The 14,227-nt window shown below is 46.4% G+C and overlaps 1 protein-coding gene across 2 annotated transcripts in view; it reads left to right on the top strand.

The window, feature by feature from the left end:
• Positions 1–14,227, top strand: part of LOC139406493 (protein MON2 homolog) — a 54,373-nt gene that overhangs the window by 14,616 nt on the left and 25,530 nt on the right. For both annotated transcript variants that reach the window (XM_071149142.1, XM_071149141.1), the window contains exons 4-15: positions 3,174–3,305; positions 3,589–3,718; positions 4,277–4,374; positions 5,718–5,843; positions 6,074–6,268; positions 6,834–6,958; positions 7,293–7,432; positions 7,665–7,824; positions 9,603–9,793; positions 10,105–10,186; positions 11,625–11,803; positions 13,027–13,139. In XM_071149142.1, coding sequence (XP_071005243.1) covers positions 3,174–3,305; positions 3,589–3,718; positions 4,277–4,374; positions 5,718–5,843; positions 6,074–6,268; positions 6,834–6,958; positions 7,293–7,432; positions 7,665–7,824; positions 9,603–9,793; positions 10,105–10,186; positions 11,625–11,803; positions 13,027–13,139 — 1,671 coding nt within the window. The remainder of the gene's footprint in view (positions 1–3,173; positions 3,306–3,588; positions 3,719–4,276; positions 4,375–5,717; positions 5,844–6,073; positions 6,269–6,833; positions 6,959–7,292; positions 7,433–7,664; positions 7,825–9,602; positions 9,794–10,104; positions 10,187–11,624; positions 11,804–13,026; positions 13,140–14,227) is intronic.

Below are 14,227 nucleotides of genomic sequence, written 5' to 3'. Positions count from 1 at the left end.
CAAAAGACTGATATGCTTTCATTCTAAGGAAATTGGTCTGGATGTAAGGCATACATTTGAAGTCAGGGCAGGGGGAGAACGTTATGATGATCCTGTCTGGGCTTCTACTACTTTACATTCAGTAGTGCCAGTATCTCTCACTGAGAGAGTATCTCTCACTTTAGGCCTCACATTGCAGTGCAAAGCCTCATCTCTGTAGAACTGCTTGCTGCACCTCAATATGGAGCCCAGGCTATTGTGACTGGCCCTTTAACCGCTACACCTCAACATGGAACCCAGGCTATTGTGACTGGCCCTTTAACCGCTACACCTCAACATGGAACCCAGGCTATTGTGACTGGCCCTTTAACCGCTACACCTCAACATGGAACCCAGGCTATTGTGACTGGCCCTTTAACCGCTACACCTCAACATGGAACCCAGGCTATTGTGACTGGCCCTTTAACCGCTACACCTCAACATGGAGCCCAGGCTATTGTGACTGGCCCTTTAACCACTACACCTCAACATGGAGCCCAGGCTATTGTGACTGGCCCTTTAACCGCTACATCTCAACATGGAACCCAGGCTATTGTGACTGGCCCTTTAACCGCTACACCTCAACATGGAACCCAGGCTATTGTGACTGGCCCCTTAACCGCTACACCTCAACATGGAACCCAGGCTATTGTGACTGGCCTTTTAACCGCTACACCTCAATATGGAACCCAGGCTATTCTGACTGGCCCTTTAACCGCTACATCTCAACATGGAACCCAGGCTATTGTGACTGGCCTTTTAACCGCTATACCTCAACATGGAACCCAGGCTATTCTGACTGGCCTTCCCTGACCATGGCTTGATCTGCCTTGTGTTAGCAGGGACACCTTGACTGATCACTGACCACCTAGCCAGCCACTCCTACTGTGTGAATAAGAACACCCTGACTAATTCACTCCCTGCCTGACTGAATGTGTACACCCTGCCTTCCTGATTGGCTGACTGACTGTACAGCCTGACTGGCTGGCTGGTTGTGTTTACATGATATCAGCAGACTCCCTGCTTGTAGCCTTTCAACGGAGGCTTTCTGCCACGCTCCAGCGCCTCCCCTCTATCTCTGTCTGTCTGTAAGCCCAGGGCTTAACTACTGGGACAGGGATGGGGAAGAGGAACCAAGCTACCACGATATTGATTAAATGTGATGTTTTATGTGAGTGAAAAGTGTCGGTTTTGCCGTCTGAAGGACAGATTCTTTCTTCAAACTAAACTTCCCCCAGTTTCACTTGGTTTTGTACGAGTTCTGCAGAGTTGTTCTGACCTCAGGAAGTGACGCGAGGACAATGGCTCAATCCCAATACCCCCGCCTTAGCCCTCCCCCTCGTTTTTGAGTGTCCCTCTGTGGGGGAGTGGCACTCAAACGGAGCAACTAGAGGTAGGGAGAGATGAATAACTCTACGGAATGGGACGTCACTCACGTACATCAGAAGCCGCCGAAGGATAGCCTACCACACAATTCAATGACGTCGAGCCTTGTTTTCACTGTTCTGGAGGCGGTAATAGCTTTCCTTATATTTCTCATGCAACAAATGCGTACAGTACTTACCGAATGATAACAGCCAAATAACAATGTGCCCACAATGTACCAATCCTCTGGTTGTGATTCAATGTGGAGTAGTACTGAAGTCAGGACTTTCATTCCATAATAGCAGTTTGACATGTAACAGTCGCATTTCCCTTCACTCAGTCATTTTCTGCATTTTCTTGGGGATTAATGATTAACCAGTATTGTAACAAAGTTGAATCCACTGTTCTGAACTAATATTTAGTTGATCTTCCACTACACAATAAGCAAGAAAATACCCCATAATGTCAAAGTGGAATTATGTTTTATATAATTTTTTGGTAATTAAATAGGAAATGTCTTGAGTCAATAAGTATTCAACCCAGGCTTGCATTATGGCAAGCCTAAATAAGGTCAGTAGTAAAAATATGCTTAACAAGTCACATAATAAGTTGCCTGTACTCACTCAGTGTGCGATAATAGTGTATAACATGATTTTGGAATGACTCATCTCTAACCCACATACCTGTAAGGTCCCTCATTTGAGCAGTGCATTTCAAACACAGATTTAACCACAAAGACCAGGAATGTTTTTCAAATCCTCACGAGGAAGGTCATCTATTGGGGGTATGAACACTTTCTGGTGGCACTGTAGCTTCAATCTCTAATATTACTACAATAAAGAGCAATGGCAAGTGATTGACTTTTACACCTTTTTTTATGAACAGCAAGGCAAGCTTTCACAATTGTACCTAACATTTGCAGAAAATGCTTTAGCTTTTTTTGTTTGTAAATTACCTTTATGACAAAAAATATGCATAGGCCTAATAATTTCTCTACATTAACTAACATATACCTCTTAACTGTCCATTTTTTTAGCATAAAGTTGTAAGAAATGATATTTGCTTCCATCCTAGTATTTTTGTCAGCCATCTTTCCTGAAGCAACTTTCTAGCCTTGGGTCGCAGAGCTTCATGGGAGTTTTGAGTACCACTCGTTCGCAAGTTAGCAACTCGATTCGCTTCATTTGGTGTTGAGAGGGCTGAATAGAGGGCTGAAAAGGCACTATGCCTCGCTCAAGGTTGTATTGGGATGCACATTCCTCAATAGTTAACACAGCCACAAGTCTAACCAATAAATTGTGCCTATTTCTACAATTTATCTTAAAATCAGATTTTAAACCAAACCTTAACCCTTGCCACACTGCTAACCTTATGTCTGACCTCAACCTTAAATTAAGACCATTTTTATGATCTAGCCAAATTTGGACTTTGTGGCTGTGTATCTAGGAAACTGGACACCACTCCGACTTGATGCGATTCGCGGGATCGTTGTTAACGAAGGGGGAGGGTTAAGGGGGTGGTGTTGGTATTAAGCCAATGTCACTGGAGTGCCACAGTGGCTGGGTTTGGCTGAAAGAATGCCAATGTGACTCCCTGACCCTGATGTGGTGTTGGCTGGTCCGGTCGGCTGCTGCCGTGTGTCTATCTGTGTGTACATGTCTGTGTCTATGACCTCTAGAGCTCCTCTCACTTCCTCTGTTCTGTCACATTCCAGTAAATTGTGACTGTCGCTGCCTCCTGGGTGTACAAGTAGGCTACATGTCTAACCATGTGTTGTGTGTGTTCATCAGGCTGCAGCAGGGAACATCATTAACATGCTGTGGCAGTTGATGGAGAACGGGCTGGAGGAACTGAAGCTGCTGCAGACTGTGTTAGTGCTGCTCACCACCAACACAGTGGTACATGACCAAGTCCTGTCCAAGGTACCGTACACTCAGCACACGCATTGCAGACACTTTTATATATTCAAGGTACAGTCAGATAGTACATGCTGTGTCCCAAACACGTCTCATATTGCCTAGGGAGTTGGTTTCCACGTAGTGTTAATCCAGATGTGTGCCTTAGTAAATCTGACTACGTTCCAATGTTCATACTAGCATACCACTTAGAATGTATTCCCCAGTACATGGCTTGATTCTTGGTGGGAGGCTATGTTAGGCTGGCTATTGTAACAGAGCCTGTGTCTCCTCGCCGCCTCCCTCCCAGGCTATCGTGCTGTGTTTCCGCCTGCACTTCACCAAGGACAACATCACCAACAACACAGCCGCCGCCACCGTCAGACAAGTCGTCACCGTGGTATTCGAGAGGATGGTCGCGGAGGACGAGCGCTTCAAAGGTCTGAGCAGAGTGCTCATGGGAAATGGAGTTCCCGGACTCTACTGTTTTCTTTTTGCCATTGATTCAGAGTTGAGTCATTGTTAGATCCACAAAGGGAAGTGCGCAAGTGTACACTTTGGATGAAAGGTGGAGGTTGTAGCTACAGAACTTTACATCAGTATTCTAGCATCCCACTTCCTCTCTCCAACCCTCCTCTTTTCCTCTTTGACCATGCCACAGAGGAAGGGAAGGGAATTTGTTTCTCCTTAGATTGCCTAAAGCTGCATATCCCATGACTTCAGTGAATATAACATGACTTGTTGAGGTTTTGGTTTGGCCCCTTTAGTTTTCACACTGCTGTCTTTCCACTCTACGTCTTAATTTAGTATAACTGGGATTGGAAATCACAATTTAATTGCGTGACTTTTCCCTCCTGAGGTAGGTTTTGTACCGGTCTTTTCTGAGAGTGTTTGTTTGTGTCATTGTTTGATGAGAGATTGATCCCTCCAGGCTTGTAGCCACAGCTGTTTCTAAAGTTGTCTCTCCCTCTCCTCCCTCCCTCTCTCCTCTCCTCCAGACATCGTGGACCAGCCTCCTCCAGTCCAGGGTAACACTAACCGGAGGTCTGTTAGCACCCTGAGGCCCAGTGCTAAAGACGCCTACATGCTGTTCCAGGTACGTCCACCAGGTGGAGACAGTCCTCTATACCTCTCACTGTACCCGACATTCAACCTCTCTCCCATCAGAAGAGGAGGTGTAGCTAGGGTAGAGTGAAAGTGGTATGGGAGGGCCAGGGCAAGGGAGGGAACGAGGGCCAGGGCAAGGGAGGGAACGAGGGCCAGGGCAAGGGAGGGAACGAGGGCCAGGGCAAGGGAGGGAACGAGGGCCAGGGCAAGGGAGGGAACGAGGGCCAGGGCAAGGGAGGGAACGAGGGCCAGGGCAAGGGAGGGAACGAGGGCCAGGGCAAGGGAGGGAACGAGGGCCAGGGCAAGGGAGGGAACGAGGGCCAGGGCAAGGGAGGGAACGAGGGCCAGGGCAAGGGAGGGAACGAGGGCCAGGGCAAGGGAGGGAACGAGGGCCAGGGCAAGGGAGGGAACGAGGGCCAGGGCAAGGGAGGGAACGAGGGCCAGGGCAAGGGAGGGAACGAGGGCCAGGGCAGGGGAGGGAACGAGGGGCAGGGGAGGGAACGAGGGGCAGGGGAGGGAACGAGGGCCAGGGCAAGGGAGGGAACGAGGGCCAGGGCAAGGGAGGGAACGAGGGCCAGGGCACGGGAGGGAACGAGGGCCAGGGCAAGGGAGGGAACGAGGGCCAGGGCAAGGGAGGGAACGAGGGCCAGGGCAAGGGAGGGAACGAGGGCCAGGGCAAGGGAGGGAACGAGGGCCAGGGCAAGGGGGGGAACGAGGGCCAGGGCAAGGGGGGGAACGAGGGCCAGGGCAAGGGGGGGAACGAGGGCCAGGGCAAGGGGGGGAACGAGGGCCAGGGCAAGGGGGGGGAACGAGGTGAGGGAAGGGGGGGAACGGGGGTAGGGAGGGAAGGAGTAGGTGAGAACACGGGAAGGGGTTGGGCTAGAGGTGGAAGGGGTGAGAGTAGGGGAACGAGGATAGGGAAGGGGAAGGGCGGGAACGAGAGGGAGCGAGAGGAAGGGGGGGAACAGAGGGAACGGCGAGAAAGGGTGAGGGAATGAGGGTTGGGGAAGGGAGGGAACGAGGGTAAGGGAACAAGGGGAGGGGAAGGGAGTGAAGGGTTAGAGGAAGGGGAGAACGAGGGTAGGGGAAGGGGGAGAACGAGGGTAGGGGAAGGGGGGGAACGAGGAGAAGGGGGAGGGAGGGAACGGGGGAAGGGAGGGGAAGCGAGGGGTGGAAAAGGGTAAGGTAGGGAACAATTTTGTGGAATGAAACAGCCATGCTGTCATAAGATATGTGCAGCCCATACTTCCAGACTGTATCACAAAGGCAATGCTAGTAGCTGTCTCCAGCTGTCCTATGTCTACATCCCCATTTCCGTGTGTGTCCCTCCAGGACCTATGTCAGCTAGTAAATGCTGATGCCCCCTACTGGCTGGTAGGGATGACAGAGATGACACGGACGTTTGGTCTGGAGCTCCTGGAGTCGGTCCTCAATGACTTCCCTGGGGTCTTCCTGCAGGTGAATACACAGTACAGTACAGTATTATACTTTACAATGCAATACAACGTAATACAATATGATGCAGTAAAGTATGGTACAATGCAATACAACACAATCAAGTATTATCTGCATTGAAATAGAATACAATACAATCTCAACTCACTCACTCTTGTATTTGGACTGTGATCCCCAACTCTGTGGGGGATTGCCCTCTAACCATTGCCCTCTAACCTCTGACCCCTGTGTAGCACCAGGAGTTCAGCTTCCTGCTGAAGGAGCGTGTGTGTCCGCTGGTCATCAAGCTGTTCTCCCCCAACATCAAGTTCCGTCAAGGCAACAGCAGCGCCGCCTCCCCAGCCCCTGTAGAAAAACCCTACTTCCCCATCTGCATGAGGCTGCTCAGAGTGGTATCTGTGCTCATCAAACACTTCTACAGCCTACTGGTGAGTCTCTGTGGTTATCAAACACTTCTACAGCCTACTGGTGAGTCTCTGTGGTTATCAAACACTTCTACAGCCTACTGGTGAGTCTCTGTGGTTATCAAACACTTGTACAGCCTACTGGTGAGTCTCTGTGGTTATCAAACACTTCTACAGCCTACTGGTGAGTCTCTGTGGTTATCAAACACTTGTACAGCCTACTGGTGAGTCTCTGTGGTTATCAAACACTTGTACAGCCTACTGGTGAGTCTCTGTGGTTATCAAACACTTCTACAGCCTACTGGTGAGTCTCTGTGGTTATCAAACACTTGTACAGCCTACTGGTGAGAGTCAGTTACAGCTATCTACTACCAAGTACTGTGTTCTCTGTACCTACATCATCAAACACAACTACAGTCTAGTGGTGAGCGCCAAAGCAGGAACTATAGTTAGGGTCAAGTCCATTTGAAATGAGGAAGTAAGTTGAAATTCCAATTTTCGACAAATCCTGTTGTCTTATTGTAGAGCCAGAAATGTGTGGATAGTTAGCTTGGGGAGCTGAGGTGTGTGTTTGTCTGTGTTGCTGTAGGTGACAGAGTGTGAGATCTTCCTGTCTCTGCTGGTGAAGTTCTTGGATGGAGAGAAGCCTCAGTGGCTTAGAGCTGTGGCCGTGGAGTCAGTCCACAGGCTGTGTGTACAGCCACACCTGCTACGGTGAGTAGGAGGAGTGCACACACTGACTTTACCCTACACACACACCTTCATCACTAAACTTACCACATAACTTCAACATATCGCTGTTGATAATGGCTGACCCTGGCCATGACCCCCACTCTCCAAGGGTGTCTCAGGGGGAGTTGGGATTTGCAGAAAAACATTTCCAGTTCACACATGCATATAATACATGCTTGTGCATGTGTGTAAAATGACAAATATAATCACCCACTAAATAATAATAATAATTAGTAGATTCTATGTTCTACCCAACCTCCCATCTACTTTTCTAAGTCCCTTCATCTCCCCCTCTCCTCTCCTCCTGTTCACCCAGGTCTTTCTGCTTGTCCTATGACATGAAGCAGCACTCCACCAAGGTGTTCAGGGACATCGTCAATGCTCTGGGCTCCTTCATCCAGTCCCTCTTTATTGTCCTCAACACAGGAAATCCTGCTGCTACCAACACTTCCACCGGTCAGTAGTGTTGACCTTTCGTGTTATAGCTTTTGACATATAATGTAGTGGAACTTATGGTGAGGTAAAGGAAGGAGTCTAGGATAGGAGTGGTCAACTCAGGAGGGTGCAGGAGAGTGTGGTCTGCAGGGTGCAGGCTTTTGTTCCAACCCAACACTAACAGCCCACTCTTTTTCCTCCTCTCTCTCCCTATCTCTCTCTCTCTCCCTAATCTCTCTGTCCCCCTTCCTAGGTGGGTCAGGGGCCCAAGGGGCTGCCCAGGGGGCTGCTCAGGGGGGTCCAGGCGCAGGAGGTCAGGGTGGGAGTCTAACCACACAGGCTGCCTTTGAGTACCGCGGTACCTGGATCCCCCTCATGACCGTCAGTGTTCAGGGCAGCGCCAAGGCTACCTAGTCAGTAGTAATATACACACACACATACACTAGATATCTAGCTATTGCTGTCTAGATAGAAATCATCAATCCAATTATTACACACAGTAACCATGTTTCCATCCACAGTTTTTATGCAAGTAAAGTCCATATAAAAGAAAAACAAGACAGTTGTGATGGAAAAAGGACGTTTCGGTACAATTTCATAAATGCCAACAGATAATTTATTCGTTCGACATGGTGGGATCTTATTTGTGTCAGTAAAATTAATTATATGCGAAATGGTGATGGAAACAATTATTGATATAATAACCATCATATCAAAGTAAACTTGGAGTCACGCAATGATATGGTGTGTGGTCTTCCCACTCCAACCAGACTACGCCTCAGGAAACCATACATTTTATTAGGCTACAGATTACATAAGTTATGATGAACTTCACAGGGTTGTGAACGTGCACGGTGATGAGCTTGATGCTCTTTTCCAATAAATATCAAGGGTCCTATTCTTGTGATATGATGATCAATGCTTGACTGCCGTTTGACAGATATTCTTGTTCCATAATAATGTCATGTAAACGAACCTAGCTGCACTGTATCTGAACCTAGATGCACTGTATCTGAACCTAGCTGCACTGTATCTGAACCTAGCTGCACTGTATCTGAACCTAGCTGCACTGTATCTGAACCTAGCTGCACTGTATCTGAACCTAGCTGCACTGTATCTGAACCTAGCTGCACTGTATCTGAACCTAGCTGCACTGTATCTGAACCTAGCTGCACTGTATCTGAACCTAGATGCACTGTATCTGAACCTAGATGCACTGTATCTGAACCTAGCTGCACTGTATCTGAACTGTATCTGAACCTAGCTGCACTGTATCTGAACCTAGCTGCACTGTATCTGAACCTAGCTGCACTGTATCTGAACCTAGCTGCACTGTATCTGAACCTAGCTGCACTGTATCTGAACCTAGCTGCACTGTATCTGAACCTAGCTGCACTGTATCTGAACCTAGCTGCACTGTATCTGAACCTAGCTGCACTGTATCTGAACCTAGCTGCACTGTATCTGCACGTTGTTGGCTAGAGAGCATGTGCCAAGACCAGAGTGGGCACATTCGCTATTTTTAACTATTGTATAGCTGAAAATGCGAGGGAGGGAGTAGCATCTGTTGGCTGTAATTATGAGGAGATGAAACAATGCTGCTGTTTTTATGTTATAGACGCTGGTTTGTTGATGCAGGAGAAAGTGTTGTTAGAGTTGTCAGTCAACATCTACCTCAACATTGTGTTTCTGTAATGGACAAATGGTCAGGGACAGCTGATCCTGCAGGTGTTTAATACAGGAACAAATGGTCAGGGACAGCTGATCCTGCAGGTGTTTAATACAGGAACAAATGGTCAGGGACAGCTGATCCTGCAGGTGTTTAATACAGGAACAAATGGTCAGGGACAGCTGATCCTGCAGGTGTTTAATACAGGAACAAACGGTCAGGGACAGCTGATCCTGCAGGTGTTTAATACAGGAACAAACGGTCAGGGACAGCTGATCCTGCAGGTGTTTAATACAGGAACAAACGGTCAGGGACAGCTGATCCTGCAGGTGTTTAAATAAGCAGCAGTCCAGTTAAAAATAGTTTGTTAGTAGGAGCTGAACAAGAGTGATTGCACGCAGCTCCTTTTGATGTAATACACGCACATTCATGTGCCTCAGCAGGGTAGAGAAGTGGTTCTCAGCAACTGCACACACACTAACACACACTGATTCACATCATTACTCTCTCTTCCTCCGCCAGTTTGGAGATGTTGGACAAGGTGGAGCCCCCGTCTATCCCAGAGGGTTATGCTATGTCTGTGGCTTTCAGCGCCCTGCTGGACCTGGTCCGAGGCATCACTTCCATGATAGAGAGAGCGTTGGCCAAGGAGGAGGAGGAGGCGGCTGTACGCAGGGAGGCCAACCCAGACCAGAACACCCAGCTTGAGCCTGGTGAATAGAGTGGAGGGGGATGAGGGTCAGGGGTTAGGACCGGGGGGCTTCTCTGGGCCTACAGAAAGTGCTGAATCTTAGCTTGACATTCTGTAGGTGTGCAAATCTTGAACTTTGAAGCACTTTTCTGACCTCTAGTAGCCAATCCAGTACCTACACTTCCTGAGGGAGTTTATCAATGTAGGCTTACCACGGTGATGCACTCTGTTGTCATCCCTATGCAAAAGCTTATGTAGCATTTTTAAATATAGATATCTGTACAAATGTATATTGCTTTTCCACTCTGTTGCTAACTAGTGTTTCTCTGTCAGGGGCCCATCTGGTATGGGAGGAGATGGTCAGTGCATGTTGGTGTGGTCTACTGGCTGCGCTCTCTCTCCTGCTGGACGCCAGGTAAACAACCCTTCTTATAGATCACCTCAAAGTAAATGTATTTAGTATCCCCTCAAATGTATTTAGTATCCCCTCAAATGTATTTAGTGTCCTCTCAAATGTATTTAGTGTCCTCTCAAATGTATTTAGTGTCCCCTCAAATGTATTTAGTATCCCCTCAAAATAAAGGTATTTAGTATCCCCTCAAATGTATTTAGTATCCCCTCAAAATAAAGGTATTTAGTATCCCCTCAAATGTATTTAGTATCCCCTCAAATGTATTTAGTATCCTCTCAAATGTATTTAGTATCCCCTCAAATTTATTTAGTATCCTCTCAAATGTATTTAGTATCCTCTCAAATGTATTTAGTATCCCCTCAAAATAAAGGTATTTAATATCCGCTCAAAGTAAATGTATTTACTATCCTCTCAAATGTATTTAGTATCCCCTCAAAATAAATGTATTTAGTATCCCCTCAAAATAAATGTATTTAGTATCCTCTCAAATGTATTTAGTATCCTCTCAAATGTATTTAGTATCCCCTCAAATTTATTTAGTATCCTCTCAAATGTATTTAGTATCCTCTCAAATGTATTTAGTATCCCCTCAAAATAAAGGTATTTAATATCTGCTCAAAGTAAATGTATTTACTATCCTCTCAAATGTATTTAGTATCCCCTCAAATGTATTTAGTATCCCCTCAAATGTATTTAGTATCCCCTCAAATGTATTTAGTATCCTCTCAAATGTATTTAGTATCCTCTCAAATGTATTTAGTATCCTCTCAAATGTATTTAGTATCCCCTCAAATGTATTTAGTATCCCCTCAAATGTATTTAGTATCCCCTCAAATGTATTTAGTATCCCCTCAAATGTATTTAGTATCCCCTCAAATGTATTTAGTATCCTTTCAAATGTATTTAGTATCCTCTCAAATGTATTTAGTATCCGCTCAAAGTAAATGTATTTACTATCCTCTCAAATGTATTTAGTATCCCCTCAAAATAAAGGTATTTAGTATCCTCTCAAATGTATTTAGTATCCCCTCAAAATAAAGGTATTTAGTATCCTCTCAAAAGTATTTAGTATCCCCTCAAAATAAAGGTATTTAGTATCCTCTCAAATGTATTTAGTATCCCCTCAAAATAAAGGTATTTAGTATCCCCTCAAAATAAAGGTATTTAGTATCCCCTCAAAATAAAGGTATTTAGTATCCCCTCAAAGTAACTTGATAGTTTGACAGGGGAAACTCAAGGTCAGTGTTAAGTTCAGGAGCAACAAAAGTAGTTGAAACTACTGCGCCCAGCAACTAAGGTCCCTAGACCACACGTTGCTGTGTAAGGGGTCTGCAGATGAAACGGTTTTATGATCGTTTTTTTAACGCGGCAAAAAGTGAAGCCGTTGCGGCAGTTAGGTTTGTTCCAAACCCATAACCCCCTCTGTCTCGTCCCCCTCCAGTACAGATGAGACTGCGACAGAGAGCATCCTGAAGGCAGAGCTGACCGTGGCGGCGCTGTGTGGTCGCCTGGGCCTTGTGACGCCCCGCGACGCCTTCATCACAGCCATCTGCAAGGCCTCGCTGCCCCCACACTACGCCCTGACTGTCCTCAGCAGTAATACAGCCAACCTTAACAAGGGTCAGTCGTGGATGCTAAACCGACACTGCAAAAAACATTTTTACTAAACATTTGGGAAGGTAAAACGTTTTCAGTGTAAACATAAACCACTAAAACAAGATATCAAGTATAAAGAAAATATAATGGTGCTATATACTTTTAAATAAGATCATCTGTGAGAACTAATAATCACCAACATGAAAACTAGACAGTCAGGGAGAATCTAAAATTCAAAAAATGTGATGACATGGGACCCCCAATGATTTTGTTGTAATGTTTAAGTCCGATAGCATAAGAACAAGGCATAAGCCATGGCAAAATGTGCAGTAGTTAAGGGAATTTGCTTTAAAACGGAAAATATTCTCTCCGCTCCGTGGCAAAATGTGTAGAATGTGTAAAGTTAGCTTTAAAACAGCAACATTTTGTCTCTGCAGCTAAGAAGACAGCCTCTAAAACCGCGCCATTGGCCAAGGCCACTACCACGCACCCTCCAAAAATGTCTAGGGGAAACACTGGCGCGTGTACGTCAGTACCCTGCGTGTGTGGGGGTGGTGGGTGCATGCATGTGTGAGCGCGTATGTTTGTGTGCGTTCATAGCAGTCTTCCCTCATGGCTTTGCTGCATCAGCTCTGTGGTAATTATACATACGTGCCTCTGAGGAACTTGACAAGCCGGTGGTAGTTAGTAGTTTATTTGTACACTTAATGCGCTTTTCACCCCATGTCTCTCTGTATACGTTTGTGAGAGTGTGAAGCTCTAGAGCCCTGGCTGTGTGTGATTTTCATACTAACCACTGTGATGCCCCACTTATATGTCATTAATCCTGGCTGTGCCTCAACTGTTTTCTTGTTCCCTCTAATTAGTAACACAAAGATTAATGTGTCGGGGAGGTCACAGTCTCACACACACATGCTATTTGCATATTTTCTGTGATAGATTGAGCATGCAAAATGGCTTCAGCAGGATCGATGTTTGCTAGGGAGTTAATAAATCAAGTCTCTGTAGCATGTAGCTGGCTTGTCACAGTCACTCAGTGAAGTATATACATGGAAATGACTGGCTTGTGTGTTATTATCAGGGGTGTTTGCCTGTCTGTGGGATACATCATGAAGGAGAGAAAATAACAAAGTCATCGTGGACCAAGGAGTCTAAATCTATTTTTGGACCTACAAAAGATTTGGTCCTTGTGATCATTACTTTTGTTGTGGACTCAAATAAAATGTGTTTTCTCCTGTCCTCCTCAGCCTACTCCATCCAAGGCCAGAGTGTTCAGATTATCAGTTCCTCCAGTGAGTCTCATCAGCAGGTAGTGGCTGTGGGACAGCCTCTCTCTGTACAGCCCCAAGGCACTGTAGTGGTAAGATTACCTCTACTCAACATTACTACAACACCACATCTAAAGGCCACTGTGGTGGTAAGATTACCTCTACACAACATTACTACAACACCACATCTAAAGGCCACTGTGGTGGTGAGATTACCTCTACACAACATTACTACAACACCACATCTAAAGGCTACTGTGGTGGTAAGATACTTTTGTGTATTTAGTGTTTGTGGACACACCTTCAAATTAGTGGATTCAGCTATTTCAGCCACTCACATCGCTGACAGGTGTATCAAATTGAGCACACAGTCATGCAATCTCCATAGACAAACATTGGCAGTAGAATGGCATTACTGAAGAGCTCAGTGACTTTCAACGTGGCACCGTCATAGGATGCCATCTTTCCAACAAGTCAGTTTGTCAAATTTCTGCCCTGCTAGAGCTGCCCCGGTCAACTGTAAGTACTGTTATTGTAAAGTGGAAACGTCTAGGAGCAACAACGGCTCAGCCGTGAAGTGGTAGGCCACACAAGCTCACAAAACGGGACCGCCGAGTGCTGAAGCGCGTGAAAATCGTCTGTCCTCAGTTCGAACTCACTACTGAGTTTGAAACTGCCTCTGGAAGCAACGGCCGGGACACAAACTGTTTGCCGGGAACTTCATGAAATGCGTTTCCATGGCCGAATAGCCTCACACAAGGCTAAGATCACCATGCACAATGCCAAGCTTCGGCTGTAGTGGTGTAAAGCTTGCTGCCATTGGACTCTGGAGCAGTGGAAACGCGTTCTCTGGAGTGATGAATCACGCATCACCACCTGGCATTCTGATAGATTAATCTGGGTTTGGAGGATGCCAGGAGAATGCTACATGCCCCAATGCATAGTGCCATCTGTAAAGTTTGGTGGAGGAGGATTAATGGTCTGGGGCTGTTTATCATGGTTCGGACTAGGCCTTAGTTCAAGTGAAGGGAAATCTTAACGTTACAGCATACAATGACATTCTAGACGATTCTGTGCTTCCAACTTTGTGGCAACTTTTTGGGGCCCTTTCCTGTTTTAGCATGACAATGTCCCCATGCATAAAGCGAGGTCTGTACAGAAATTGTTTGTTGATCGGTGT

This window comes from Oncorhynchus clarkii, chromosome 4 (assembly GCF_045791955.1).
Source record: "Oncorhynchus clarkii lewisi isolate Uvic-CL-2024 chromosome 4, UVic_Ocla_1.0, whole genome shotgun sequence".
In the NCBI taxonomy this organism is placed as follows: Eukaryota; Metazoa; Chordata; class Actinopteri; order Salmoniformes; family Salmonidae; genus Oncorhynchus; species Oncorhynchus clarkii.
This window is presented reverse-complemented; position numbering and strand designations above follow the sequence as displayed.